General features: G+C 32.5%; 1 protein-coding gene, 1 long non-coding RNA gene and 1 pseudogene across 5 annotated transcripts; 1 reads left to right on the plus strand and 2 right to left on the minus strand.

The window, feature by feature from the left end:
- Positions 1-3,343: 3,343 nt before the first annotated feature.
- Positions 3,344-5,234, minus strand: LOC115958039. Its single transcript, XR_004084440.1, has 2 exons — positions 4,976-5,234; positions 3,344-3,650 (listed from the first exon to the last, which is right to left on the minus strand). It is a non-coding gene; the product is annotated as an uncharacterized LOC115958039 (long non-coding RNA).
- Positions 5,235-5,966: 732 nt separating this feature from the next.
- On the plus strand, positions 5,967-8,075 carry LOC115957119 (annotated as a pseudogene).
- Positions 8,076-10,488: 2,413 nt separating this feature from the next.
- Positions 10,489-15,251, minus strand: LOC115957306 (protein NRT1/ PTR FAMILY 2.6-like). Of its 4 annotated transcripts, none has more exons than XM_031075527.1 (4): positions 15,126-15,251; positions 14,786-15,003; positions 12,406-12,944; positions 10,489-11,443 (listed from the first exon to the last, which is right to left on the minus strand). In XM_031075527.1, the coding sequence occupies exons 1-4, from the start codon at positions 15,193-15,195 to the stop codon at positions 10,606-10,608; spliced, it is 1,665 nt and encodes a 554-aa protein (XP_030931387.1). In that variant the 5' UTR covers positions 15,196-15,251; the 3' UTR covers positions 10,489-10,605. The 4 variants fall into 4 exon arrangements, with proteins under 4 accessions (XP_030931387.1, XP_030931386.1, XP_030931390.1 ...); XM_031075526.1 differs by having other exon boundaries at positions 15,099-15,250; XM_031075530.1 differs by lacking the exon at positions 14,786-15,003 and having other exon boundaries at positions 15,099-15,175.
- Between the last annotated feature and the right edge of the window lie 241 nt (positions 15,252-15,492).

The following is a 15,492-nucleotide window of genomic DNA, read 5'->3' on the forward strand; positions in this document are numbered from 1 at the left end:
ATCAACTGTGCAGATGAAAAGAGAGTGTGTGAGATGAAGAAGAAAAAGGAGAGAAGAAGAAGAAGAAGAAGAAGAAGAAGGGATAGAGTCTGACTATTTGAGAGAGAATAAAATAAAATAATGATTTGTAAAATTACAGTAATCGTATGTATATATATATATATATATATATGTGGGTACTTAAGTAATTTTGTATATGTAACGCTTTTACAAGTATTGATGTTGGTGTTTTTTTATTAAAATATATAAAATTAAGTATTTCTTGTATTTTGTAAACTTTTGTAACTATTGATGCGGTTGCTCTAATAGTAGAATAATGACACTTTAGTACTAAAATATTCCAAAGGTGTAGATAACGATGGCAAGCAAGAAACTATTGGGTTCAGGGGTGGCGGTAAATTATAGATTTGAACCCCCTGACCTGAAATTTTATATATATATATATATATATATATATAATATTTTTAAAAAAATTTTAAACCCCCTGGAAAACAAATTTGCACCCCCTCATCATAAACCTCAGAACTTGACCCCTCAGAAATTAAAAGCCCATAAATCAAAATTTGAGAAATCGAAAAAAAAAAAAAAAAAAGGGTCAGATAAAACCTAAGAATTTTTTGCTGCCTAACCTCCAAAATCTCTCATTATTCTTCTTCATTCTCCAAACCCAAAGGAAAAAGGCTGCCTCTGCTTCACACACACAAAATCTGCCGCCGCCTGAGGCCCTGACTGTCCCTAATCTGTCGCCGCCGCTGCCGCTTGGTCTGCCTTCTGCCGCCACTTGATCTGGTTTTTCAGCTCTCTTTCTCTCTTTCTTTCATTGTGAGAGTGTGTTTATTGTTTTGATATGCTATTTCACTTAATCTATGTGAGTCCGTATGTATGTTTTGATTTTTTTTGTTGAGTCGGACTTGTGGCGTTGAACTTCTGATATTTGTTGTTGAACTCAACTTGAGTTTTGAGTCTCTAAAGTAAAGTCAGACCGTGTCTGTGTGTGGGGCTATGGGGTTTAATGGGTTATAGACACATATAATTATTACTTTTATTAGTTTATTGTTGTTGAGGACTTGAAGCTTCTTTACTGTTGGGTGTTGCAGAGTTGCTGTAAAGTAAAGTTGAGTGAGGACTAATTTACGGATTGAGATCCCGTGCAATACCTAGGGTATTGCACGGGGTGCAATAGCTCAAATCCTAGCCTTCCATTCAATCTAATGGTTCTAAAATAACTCCACGTCATCAATCCGCGTCACTTAGGAAAAAAAAATTTTAATTCACTCTCATTCCTTCTTTCTCTCATTTTTTTTCCTGTTCATATCTTTCTCTCTGCAACTTTTCACTCCTTAGTCCTCTCCTCTGTTCTCTCTAATTTTCAAAATTTTCAAAAAATCCGGATGTTGTTACCGCTTCGCTTGCGCTCTCGCGGCAAACCACCGTCATCGTACGGACCAAGTCTCGAATCAGCCACCATTGCGCCACCCACCGGCCACCATTTCTCTCCCCCAATGATCTATCAGCCCCTGCTACGCCTTTGTCGGCTTCACTGCTTAGCATCTCTAAACTACACTGCCAGCCCAATCACTTCCCAATGAGTTCTCTCTCTGACTTTCCATATATATTGGGAACACGAAAGAAAATAAATTGAAATTGCAATTTTTTTTTTTTTAGTTAGTTTTGAGATTAAGGATTGAAATTAGATGGTGGGTTTTTTTGGCTATGGGATTTATGGGTTCTTTTAATCTGGGTTTTTTTTTTTTTTTTTTTTTAAATTTTCATTCTCACAGTGGTGATTTGTACTAAGACCCAAGAAATTGTTGATGGGTATATTGTTTTGCTTGGTATTATGGGTTGGATTATTAATTTGTTTATTTTTGAACTTGAGCAGAATTTAATGCTTCTTCATTGTTGAACTTGAAAGGCACTATGAATACCTTTATCTAACTTAAGTTGGACATATAGGTGATATATGTGGACAATTTAGAGATTTGCTTTATTATTATTTTTTAATAGGGTATTGCAATGAAGATTAGGCATATCAAAATCTGTTAGTGATTCTTTCTTGAAAAAAAAAAAAAATCTGTTAGTGATTGGAATAATTCATTATTACAGAATTTGCATCAATGTGAAGTTCTAAATTTATACAGCAATTTAGTGTGTTCATTTGCAGTTAGATGGCATTAGTTTTGATGATGGAGAGTCTCCATTGTAGACCTCTCAAAGTTGAAAAGGTAGATTTTGCTGTGCACGGGTAATGTAGCATTAGTGGAATGCTTACATTTTTTTTTTTTTTTTGGTTGGTTGTGATCTTGCTAGTTGTGATCTAGGTTGGTTTTGATGTAGCTTGTTTGAAAGCTAATGTAAGAGCTAAAGACCATGGGCGTGATTTCTTGTTGTGGTGATAGTAGACAGTTTGACATTGGTAGTAAACAATAGATACTAAAGACAGATGCAGTTTGACATTGGTAGTAAACAATAGGTTCCAAAGACAGATGTCTTTCAGTGTGTCATTAAATATTCATACTATGCTTTGGTTGACTGCATTTTTGTGGTAATATGCTCTCAATTTGTAGTAATAGTTGAAATTGATAGCAATTAAACCTTGTAATGTAGGTTTGATAGTTCATGTACAAGCAAAATTGGTTGTTTCTTTGCTAAGTTCTGTGTAGTCATAGCTATGCTTTTGATATATAAATCACCCCCCCTCCCCGGGGCCCAAGTCCGTCCATCATCTTAATAGTAATATTCTTGTTTTTTTCTAGCATTGTTTCAACCTTTCAATATTATCATCTATGTAGTTTGAATTTGAAAATATTATTGCAGTGAGTCACAATATTAAAGGTTGCTACTTTTTATTATCTACTATGCAGGTGATTTCTTGGATGCAATTGAGCACTAAACCTGTTTTTTCTGAATTGGTGGCTCAATAATCTCAGCATGGTTATACATAAGGGCTGGCACTAACGGGCTACCATAGACAAGCCACTTGAGATCGAAAAAGCATATGATCTTGAGGCACACACACTTATTTCCCTCTTTTCTTTGTGTGGAAATTATATATATTCTACTAGCTAGTGGGAAAAATTGGCCTTATAATCAAGGTCTATAATTCAGTAGAACTCTTGTTATCTTGTTATTTGGCATTTTGATCAAAGTACACATTTCAATGAAATTTGAACTCTATTGGAACAAGTATTTTTTGTTCCTTTTATGTGTTTGTTTTAATATTGCATTTGTCACTAAATTGGTTACTCAATTATCTGTTGTCTATTGATTTTGATGAAAAAAAAGTTTTAAGCTTGGTAAAATTTCAAAAGATAAATCATAAAAATCATTACAGATATTGAAATATCAAGAAAAGAATAATTGCACTTTATTACATTCTCTTGGTTTGTACTATACATCATTGTAAGGGTTTTTGTATACATAAACAGGGACACTCAAGTGTCAAAATTGAATGATACAACATAAAACTCAAGCAAGTCTTTTTTGTCTCATTACATGTTTCGAAGTAAAAAGAAGTTCATTCATATCAAGTCTAAAACTTTAATGACACTGAAAATTAGTCTTGCTAGCATCAAGATATCAATCCATAAGGAATGCTTCAAAACCTTTTCTGGCAATATAGCTTGGCTGGAGCTCTATGCTCTATCATCCTGCAACGTTAAAAAACCAAATTTCAATCAATACAGTAACATCTTAGAAGACCAACCCTCTATTTACTTGTAAAAATCTTATATGATTCGTTGGTTTCAAGTGAAATAAACCAACAATTTGACTGGAACTTGAAACATAATTGCTATATATAAGTACTTTTCTAGTGCCCCACACAGCCCACACCTTTTGAAATTAGAACAACCCTTATTTCAAGCTTGGCTAAGAACCGACAGAAATTTCCATGACAAAGACAACCCAACAGAAGAAAAACTACATCTACCAAAATTCAAAAATTTATCTATAATTTACTGCAATTAGAGCAAAAGTCAGCCTAGCTGCTGTATACTTGAACAGATGCACCCCCACCATTTGTAATTGCACTTTGAACCAACCAAGTGATGTAAGAAAACTGCCAACTTATGCTCAAATTGTAGTGGCAACCGAAGCAACTAAAGAGTCTAAGACAATGCATATCTCTACATTATTAACATTTGAGGAACTAAGGAGGCAATATTAACATGATAAATTCTAATATTTGGAAGAAAAATATCCTCTTTGCCAACAAATGGGATTTTCACAAACTTCACAATGTCAGGTAGTTGAACGGAAATAGTAGAAGAAACAGCCTTGTCTATGAGCACATTCTTGGCAAAATCAAGACCAAGGGTGATGCTTGCACATATATGAAGCCTTCCTCCTCAGATTGAATTTGAGTGTTATTAGGAGTTAGTAAAAATGATAGAACTATTAACAAATTAATGGGTGAAATTAATAAGAAAAACTCAAAAGACAAGTTGTTCAAAGGAAAACCAAGAACCCAAACACTCAAATTACAGTGATCTTCTCTTGAAGAAACTACGAGAGCAACACGTAGAAAATCAAAACAAAAATTTTCTAATTAGTACTACCAGTGACATCAACTACAGACGAAATTCTTCATTTTTTTTTTCCATCCTAACCCACACCATCATATAGAAAAACGAACAAGTGAAACTTAACCAAAAAAAAAAATAACCCAATCCATAATACCGAGCAAAACAATATACCCATCAACAATTTCTTGGCTCTTAGTACAAATCACCTCCGTGAGAATGAAAAATTGCAAAAAAAAAATCACAACTTTACCCAAAAAAATTAAAAAAAAAACACCCAGATTAAAAGAACCCATAAATCCATAGCCAAAAAACCCACCATCAGATTTCAATGCCTAAGCTCAAAACCAACTTTTAAAAAATATATATATATATATAAAAAATTGCAATGTCAATTTATTTTCTATCGTGTTCTCAATATATATGAAAAGTCAGAGAGAGAGAGAACTTACTGGGAAGTGATTGGGCCGGCGGTGCAGATTGGAGATGCTAGGCAGTGGAGCCGACAGAGGCATAGCAGGGGTTGATAGATCGTTGGGGGAGAGAAATGGTGGCTGGTAAGTGGCGCCATGGTGGCGATGACGGTGGTTTGGCGTGAGAGTGGTAGCGGCAAAAGCAAGTCAGCAACATCAGGATTTTTTGAAAATTTTGAGAATTAGAGAGAACAGAGGAGAGGACTGCGGAGTGAAAAGTTGGAGAGAGAGATATGAACAGAAGAAAAAAAAAATGAGAGAAAAAGGAATGAGAGTGAATTAAAATTTTTTTTTCCTAAGTGACGCGGATCGATGACGTGGAGGTATTTTAGAGCCATTAGATTGAATGGAAGGCTAGGATTTAAGCTATTGCACCCCGTGCAATACCCTAGGTATTGCACGGGATCTCAATCCCTAATTTACTTTGACTATTTGACTAATTTGAGACTTGTGAATAGTTTTTTAATTTTGTTGAATGTGACTTGGGATTTGTGAGTGGTTGTTGGCTATGTGACTTGGTCAATACATTAACATTAAAGACAATAAAAATATAAAATATTTAAAAAATTGTAAACTTATAAATTAAAGAATTGTAAAAAAATCACTTAACAACAATAATTAATATATTTATTGTATTAGAAAAAAATATGTCAAATGAACTTATAGTTTATTTTTTGTTCTTTTGCTAGTACTATGGATAAATTCGTAATAAGGAAACCCCCCTAGGCCGCAAGATTCATCTTCTACCCAAGATGCAGATCTTACTCAAGATTCATCTTCTACACAAGATTTATCTTCTAAGCATGGTTGTATTGATGTGAACAATCTTCCTTTGGACCCTGGGCTACGAAAAAAGATTTCATTTTATCATCCTAATGATCGAGATGAAATTAGAAGATATTATTTACAAAAAAAAAAACCATGTCAACCTCATGGACATGATTTTCCTTAAACAAAAATTGGTGGACTTATGCGTCGATTTAATCCTAAATGGTTTAAAGAGTATGAAAGTTGGTTGGAATATAGTATTGAAAAGGATGCTGCATATTGTTTTTATTGTTACCTATTTAGACAAGATGTTGGTATGCAATCTGGAGGTGACAGTTTTGTGACAAAGGGATTCAATAGTTGGAATAAAAAAGAAAAGCTAGACCTACATGTTGGAGGTGTTAATAGTGCCCATAACCAAGCTCTTAAGAATGGTGAAAATCTAATGAAGCAAAATCAACACATTCAAAGTGTTTTTGTTAAGCAGTCAAATCAAGATAAAATTGAATATCAGACTCAATTAAATGCAATAGTTGATTGCATAAGATTCCTTTTGCATCGGGGGTTAGCATTTCGTGGTTATGATGAATCTGATGATTGAAGTGATAAAGGAAATTTCCTTGAGCTTCTACAATTTTTGGCAAATCATAATGATGTTATTAATGAAGTGTTACAGAAAACTCCAAAAAACAATAAGCTAACCCATCCTGATATTCAAAAAGACATTGTGAATGCAGTTGCATATAAAACTACCGATGCCATCATTGAAGATCTTGACAGTGGGTTCTTTTCAATTTTAGTTGATGAGTCTCGTGATATCTCAATAAAAGAACAAATGGCTGTTGTTTTGCATTATGTGGACAAAAAGGGAATTGTTACAGAGCAATTTCTTGGTATTGTACATGTAGCAGATACCTCCGTTTTGTCTCTAAAAGCTGCAATTGAATTTTTATTCAATAAATATGCATTGAGTTTATCAAGACTACGTGGGCAAGGTTATGATGGGGCTAATAACATGCAAGGTGAATTCAATGGTCTTAAAACTTTAATTCTGAAGGAGAATAAATCAGCATTTTATGTCCATTGCTTTGCTCATCAACTTCAGTTGACTCTTGTAGCTGTTGCTAACAAACATACTGATATTGCTGAATTTTTTAGCTTCGTTAGTAAAATAGTCACTATTGTTGGAGCTTCTTGTAAATGATGAGAGTTTTTACGAAATGCACAACTTGCCAAAATCACAAAAGCATTAAACTTCGGTGAACTTGAAAGTGGGTAAGGTTTGAACCAAGAGACAAGTCTTAAACGTGCTGGTGATACACATTGGGGATCACATTATAGGACAATCCTCAACTTGATTTTGATGTTCTCTTCCACAGTTGATGTGCTTGAGATGATTGAAAATGATAGCCTACTCTCTGAGCAAAGAGTTGAAGCTCGATCTATTTTAAGGTTAATTCTATCTTTTGAATTTTCCTTTGCTTTACACTTCATGAAAAATATTTTGGGGATCACAAATGAGTTATCAATAGCATTGCAAAAGAAAAATCAAGATATTGTAAATGCTATGACACTTGTCAGAGTGTCTAAGCAACAATTGCAGATGATGAGAAATGATGAATGGGAAGCTCTATTGACTAAAGTATCCACATTTTGTAGCAAGCATAATATTCCTATCTTGAATATGGAAGAAATATTTGTAGTTGGTGTGAGGCCACGACGCAACGCCCCACAAATTACAAATTTACATCACTATCGTGTTGATATATTCTTTGAAGTCATAGATCTGCAACTTCAAGAGCTTAATAATCGTTTTTCAGAGGTGACTACTGAGTTGCTACTTTGTATGGCTTGCTTGAATCCAAGTGATTCGTTTTTGGCTTTTGATATACAAAAATTGACCCGTCTTGCAAAGTTTTATCCATCTGATTTTTCTGAGACAGATGTATTGGCACTTGATAATCAACTTCAAACTTACATTGTTGATATGCGCTCCAATGATGAGTTTTTAGAGCTTAAAGGAATTGGGGACCTTGCTAGAAAGATGGTGGAGACAAATAAGGATGTTATATATCCATTGGTATATTTGCTTGTAAAGTTAGTTTTGACCCTTCCTGTTGCGACTGCAACAGTGGAAAGAAGTTTTTCAGCAATGAAATATATCAAGAATGAATTGCGCAATCGAATGGGGGATCAGTGGTTGAATGATTGTTTGACTATATACATTGAAAAAGATATAGCTTGTAGGATTGATAATGAATCTATCATGCAACGGTTTCAAAATATGAAACCTCGTAGAAGACAATTATAGAATTTCATGTTTTTTTTTTTTTTGGTGATATTGATATATTCAAGTCTCTTTTGTTTTAGATTTTATATAATTTATGTTTCTTATTGACCCCCCTGGACAAAAATCCTAGAGTCGCCCTTGATTGGGTTGGCTGGGTATACCTAGCCCTAACCATGACATAGGACACTTCTTCTGGGGATAATTGTAGAAATCCACCTTAAAAACTTTGGGAGTATTTTCACTTTGTACAGTAAACTATATGAAAACTTAAAATTATCATCTTAATTGTATCAAATAATTTTACAAATTATACCCTATAACCTAATTGACCACTAAAATTAATGATCGAGTGCAAGTCATATGACCACAAAAATTTAGTACATTAACTAGTTGCATTGCAAACTGAATTTTTTTTTTTTGGTCAATTGATTTGCATGTGATCATAAATTTTAACAATCAATGATATTATGAGGTGAAATTTGCAAAATTGGGGTGGTGATTCCATAGGTTATAAAGTACAAGTATCCCATAGTTTAAGGTAATTTACTGCATTTATATTCAACTCTGTTTTCTTTTTTCTTTTTTCTTTTCTAAAAAGAAATTGGTGATGGGAGATCTTTGAATTTATTTTCTTTTATTATTATGGGTAAGTTACCAATGCACTAGACCCACGACCTTATTTTTCATCCTATCATTAGGGGAGAAGGAATGGCACTTGAACTATTAACTCCAACTATTACCCTTCAATAGTTAATAGTCATGATGTCGATGGGGAAGACTTGGAATTTAATCCTAATATTATCATTTACCTACTCTTATGTTGTTATTTAATTTTCTTCTTACATTATTTTTCCTCGTTTTGTTTCTCAACTTAAAGTAAATAATTTTCTTAATTCACACAAATCAAAAAAAAAAAAAAAATTCATAACATTTTCACAAAAAGCTTAGTATTAATTCACTATAAGTTAAAATAAAATAAAAGATATTACATTCAAATCCGTCACAACTAAAAATAAGAGTGTTATGAAAATATTATAAAATTCAGTCGCGCTTCTGGACGTTGTCATTTAAAAAAAAGTCACATGAAGAATATGATGGACCGAAATTGGAGATTTATGTTTTGAATGTTAAAACTTTAAAGGCAAATGTTATCATTGTTTCAGTGCCATAGCCCATATGTATCTTTCAGGTGGTTGGTCGACGTATCTAATATATATTTTTATCAGATACGTATCTAATATTTATACTATATAAGTATTTAATTATGTGTGACTTCAGAAAAGGAAAGAGAAATGGACAACAATTAAGACCTGAACAATAACATCCCTTATATCATAGCCGTGACAAGAGTAAACTGTAAACATAAGATATGTTATAAATTTATAATTTTCTCTAATTTTCTCACATTGTTGACCTCTTCTACCAAAATCAAATTATAGAGTTTCCTATATGTCATAAGGCCACACTAATTATCATGGCTGGATGGACCCAGATGTACATAATGTTACACATTATGAATATAATTAGTTTTGGGGCGTACTACAATTATTTATTACTTTATGTTCCGATTTCACCACTTTAATATTTGTGAGATTTATTTTAATGTCTTATTGTAGAGTGACAAGTTCTGTTTCTGGGCATGATAAATTTCTTTGTTAGGAGCTACAGTGGAGGTTCCATTTTGAGTACTTCAAATACTTCAACAACTAGATCGATGCTGGTGTAGAATATGGCTTGCGGAATTTGGTGATCGAACTTGTAGGTGTTGGAAAGTTGAACAAGGGTAATTTAGTATTGAGGTTCGAGATTGGAAGTTCTTAGTAGAAGTTCTCTGGTACCTCAGGTTCCTGTACACACAAAGCACGAACTTGTGATGTTTTGGCCTAATGATAAAAAATAATAATCATAGAAGGTTGGTGATGATCACTCCAAAACTTAACATAGTAAATTGGAAGCGATAAAGGATTTTTCAAATGAGTATTTTGGTTCTTAGTTGCATGAGGATGGTGAGGGAGGTATTTATTCCATTCTCATAATCAGATTATTCTTCAATGTCGGGGTCTCTCGTAGTGAAGCCTAAGACCCTTGGGCCAAGTATCACTCACCCACAAAACTCATAGAGGATATAGCCCAGTCATGTATAGGAATTTGTTTATACATGTCTTATTTAGGGTATGCAAACGCTAGGTGGGTAAATGGTTTTTACAAAGTGTAGGTGGTCTTGGAACTTAGGGGCATTTATTTGGTTTCTTTTATAAAGAGAATCAAACCTCCCCCTCCTCCTCCCTCACTTGTTGTAACAATTAAATTAAAAAATAATAATAATAATAATAATGGCCTTTACCAATACTTTTAAGGTATTATTTAACTTCATCACAAAAAGGATCTAGACACGTAGATTAAGTAAACCAACTTACTTCACACATAGAGTAAGTAAACCAACTTCATCTCAAACAACTATTTATTAAACTCTAAAATGGCACAAATTTCCTTCCTTCACACATAGAGTAAGTAAACCAACTTATAAAACACTTAATTTATCTTCCCAATTTTAGGGAGCAGACCTCGAATCTCCATCATGTTCCTCAATATTTTGGTATTTGAACAACTTGGCACAAATTATATAGTAGCCAAAATTCACCACTCCTATCACTGTCAACATCCAATACACATTGTCCACTCTTCCAACATTAATATCATCTGGCAACCATATACTGGTTCGCTTTACCAAATCAATTATAGCTGAGCTTAGAAAAAACCCAATTGCGAGTAATAATGAGACCATAGCAGTGGACATACTTTTTAGTGATATTGGAAATTCTTGATAATATAATGCAACTGATCCTGGGAAATGGAACCCCTCTCCAATACCCACAATGGCTAGTGGCACCACAAGCCAAAATGCTGACATGGGTACAACCAAACTAGGTTGGTTAGTGAGGTTGTGGGTTCGAACCACATGGAGTCTTCGAATTTCCATTAAGGCATATCCCACCAAACCAAGGATATTGATTACATGTCCAATTCCAATACGTTGGATTGGTGTCAAAGGTTGATGGGTTAGATTTCGCCACATGGGAGTGAAGAAACGATCAACAATGAAGATTGAGATGGCTGTAGCTAAGAAGTTGAAGAGTATGAATGACCCAGCTGGGAATTTGAAATGTGGCCCAATGTGTCGATTCAGGGTTAAGGCTTGGAGGGTTATGAGGCTATAAGGAATACCTATTGAAGTACTTAAAAAAATGCCAGTAGACCATAATGGGATAAGTTTTATCAGGGTTTTGAGGGCTTCCACTTCTTCCATAGTACACAATCTCCATGATCTTGCGTAATAGCCATCTAATTGTTTGTCATCTTCAGTTATCAAAGCTGCACGATTCAAAAATCTGTATGGAAGTGGTGACATTTTAGTTTTACAAACAATAATCTTTTTTATTTTGATAAATATAATAAAATTTCAACTTATGGCATAATTCATGATTGTTCTCTTAAACTATAGTCAAACAAGGAAAACTAAAACACTCCACATCAGTATAAATAACTTGGGAAACAAGAACTATTGGGTAGACCCAACCATGATATGGTGGGAACAAAATTTGGACCGACACAATCTAAGAAAATTAAAATGAAATGAAAGGTTTTATTCATTGTTTTGGGTAAAAGTGTTACGGATTCATTGAAGAAATTACTTATATAATCATTAACTAGTTTAATTATATATTTGAAGTCTAATTTATATAGGGGGAAAACGTTTATTATATTGGTTAAATAGGCTTGTGTTTAAAATAATTAAGTCAATTTGTATTAACACAATTTGTATTAAAATAATTAAGTAATTTTTTTTCCTCAAAAAAAAAAAAAATTTGTATTAACACAAATAATAAATCAAGTCATTTCAAATTTTTTTTTTTTTTGAGAAACAAGTCATTTCAAGTTGATTGTAGGTTAAGCATATCAATACAAAATTGACCAAATATATATTATTACTCATGTCAAAATGGCCAACCTTTTTAACATGAACTTATTTACATTAAACACCAACCAACAAATAATTGTGTTGTGTTTATGTGGTGATCATTATTAATGTCAAGCATTGCCACCCTTAAAAGGTTATAGGTAATCAAAGGCTTATGATGTTAGAGATAGTGTCATTTTTAATATTTGAGTTATTCTACTTAATCAAGTAATTGAATATTCACTAGATAAGTATATTGATCTATTATGCATAACAAATTTTTCTTTAGTTTTTCTCTCTTTTTTCACTGTTATAATATCAATAAAAATACAAAATGGTGATATATAGCTAAGATAATTACCAAAACAGATATATAGTTAAAGTGATTCATACCTTAAACTTTTCATTGATGCATCATCTTCCATTTTTAATGCCTCGGTGGTTCCAAAATAATAGTTATGGCTTCCAAAAGATCTCAGTATTTTCCTTTTCCGAATAGCTGCAACCATAACACGGGCTATGCTTGTGAAAGGGCTTCCTTTTGGCTTAACTTGGCAATAGAATTTCTTCCCCATTATAAATACAGCTAAGCCAATGACATTTGCAATGGCACATATTCCAAATCCTAACCCCCAACTCACATTGTCTTGGATATAAACAATGGCACTGAAGCTAATTGCATTAGCAATGTACAAGGTTAAAAAATACCAATTAAAGAAAATTCCTTGATCACTGGCCTTGTCAAATTGTTCAGCTCCCATAGTTGCAATTGTGAAGCGCGTGCCTCCAACTCCTAGTGCAGCCAGCAATAAGGTCATGTAGATGACTGCATATTGAAAATTTGATGGGGTTTCACATGTGTATGAGCCAATTACACATTGAGATGGCCTCAAGGAATGTATTACAGCCGTGAGGGTGAACATGATCATACCCTGAATTCTCAAGAACGAAATATAATGAAAAAAAAAAGATTAATTTCATCTAAATTAGACAGTTTGGGACATTCCATTTTGTTGACCAATATAAAATTATTTAAAAAAATATTCTAAACTATATTTTAGATTACACAAAATTGAAATATTTTCCACCGAATATTGCTCTTGATATCATTCACCAAATCCATCAAATTATAACTAAAGCTATAGCCTACTACTTTAATTGGGCCTCTACAATCAAAAAGTATATACATGCTAATGCAATTCACAAATTAATTAAGAATCATAGGTAAACTAAAAAACATATTTTGAAAATATAATTCAATTTAAATAATAAAATAGATATTAAAAATAAAAGAATAATAATCATTTTAAGTTACATCTCACATGATGTATGCAAATTATGTAAGTCCAAATTTAATCAAAAACTATAGATTACAATCGATCGATTATAAAATAAGTTAAAATAGAACATAAATAAACTCCTTTGAAATATGGAGTTTTATCATGGATATTTTTTGTGACCTTAAGTAAATAACTTGTAGAAAAAAATATAGTAATTATTAAATAAACCATTATTATATAATTTACAATTCCTATTTGGTATGCTAGATTTATTATAATTTCACATTGGAAGGTTTTTTTAATAGATTTTAATCCAACTTATTTGAATTTTTATTACTTTTAGTTAATAGTGGTTCATTGAGGATGCAAATAGAAATGCCTTAAAATGTCTATATATGCAATTGAAATTTTTAAATTTTAAGATTTAATAAAATGGTAGTCACATAATAGACATTTGGCTCAACTATAATATCTAAGACCCAACTTTTGTTATATTTGTATATGATGTGTGTGTTATGACAAACTTAGTTTAAAAGTTATAATACTGAAAAGCGCATAGCTACATTGAGGGCAACCATTTCCATAATTTCATTTGAAAATTTTATATTTAGTACAACAATTTTATGATATTAAGCCATGTCAAGAATGTATTGATTGCTTGGATTAACTTGAAAATCTTGTGTAGCTGTGGTGGAAGACCAAAACTAATATTGGTAGAAATAGTAAAAGATTTCATGTCAATTAAGAAAGTAACTGAAAGTATGACTTTAGTTTAATAAAATGACAGGGGGAAAAAATAACCCAAAAAAAATTGTATGTGTGTATAAATATATATATATATATATATAAGTAATAATTTTATCCATTTCCTCTTTTCTATTTCAAATGAAATAAAGAGAAATCGGACAAAATCTCTTTTAAATGAGATCAATTAAAAAAAAAAAGTGCAAAGTGCTTCGTTTTTTTACTTTCTCTGTTCTAAGAAAAAATGGGTGTTTGGTATGAATTCATCAACCCCACATTATATGATAATAATGGATCATACCAAGTATACCATAATATCAATACATGCAAGGTCAAACTAATTCTTATATATACTTGTCAAATAAATTTATAAATACATTTACCACACAAATAAAGTGCATTAACTTAGGAGTAATGTTATAGTCATAAATTATTTGACAATATTTTTACAAACTGTTATTATGATTAGTTTTTTATTGATTTTTATCTAAATCCACTATTAATATCATTTTCTTTTATTTACCAGTAATCACTCATCAAATCAGTAAGTAGTAAAAAAAATTTGTATTTCTAACATTACTTTTAACATAATAAGTTGAGAACTTAGTACCAACCTTTTTTTTTTTTTTTACACACACAAGGTGATGAAATGAGTTTCTAATAACTATTCCCCCAAATTTTATACCCTTTGACTAACTTAGTAAATTGAGAACTTAGTAATTCTTTTTTAAAAAAGAGACACTAGTTACCAGCAAGGAAACAAAGGCGAAGATGGAAACGACAGGGAAAGAGCCAGAGAAAGAATCGGAGATGATGGCAGCAGCAATAGGAAAGAGAGAGTTGAAACCAAGGGCAATGTTGATTATTTTTGTAGCTGCTATGCTTTTAATGTTATACTCTGTTATTAGATACACTAACAAATTCGATGCCCACCCACCAGCTACTAGGGAAAGACTCATAAGACTTCCTGCTCAATTAAGATACAAATGCATGTATTAGACCCACTTAAAAAGAAGGTTTAAATTAGAGCACAAACCAGAATAGTAAAAGAGAGAGAGAGACCTATAATGAAGGGGAAAGTAACCCAACCTCCTCTCTTGGAGTCATTATTATTGGATGCTTGTTGTTGTGCAGCTTCTTCAAAGTGTTGTGATTCCATTCTTTCTTTCTCTCTAAACTAGATTTGAGCTAAAGAAGATATTATGCAGAAGACTTCGTCGGTGTCTGCATTATATAAGAAGGTCTTGTCTCTTTGTCACACACACACATTAACTATTACGTTTACGAATATTGAATAGAGATTTATTGTTGGGGCACCTACATTTATGGCAATCACTTCAATCAAAAACCTCCCACTAGGACACGTCACAGTCACATACAGCTATTATTCTGAGAAGAAATTATTAGTTTTAGGACGGCTGGTGTGGTCGAGTTCAAATTTTCTGTACCACTTTTT

The sequence above is a fragment of the Quercus lobata genome, chromosome 8 (assembly GCF_001633185.2).
Source record: "Quercus lobata isolate SW786 chromosome 8, ValleyOak3.0 Primary Assembly, whole genome shotgun sequence".
In the NCBI taxonomy this organism is placed as follows: domain Eukaryota; kingdom Viridiplantae; phylum Streptophyta; class Magnoliopsida; order Fagales; family Fagaceae; genus Quercus; species Quercus lobata.

Coding starts and splice junctions, on each gene's coding strand:
- LOC115957306 (XM_031075526.1), bottom strand. CDS start 15,195: ATGGAATCACAACACTTTGAAGAAGCTGCACAACAACAAGCATCCAAT. Junction 15,004..15,098: donor TACTTTCCCCTTCATTATAG/GTCTCTCTCTCT, acceptor TTAATTGAGCAG/GAAGTCTTATGAGTCTTTCC. Junction 11,444..12,405: donor GCATCAATGAAAAGTTTAAG/GTATGAATCACT, acceptor ACTTCCATACAG/ATTTTTGAATCGTGCAGCTT.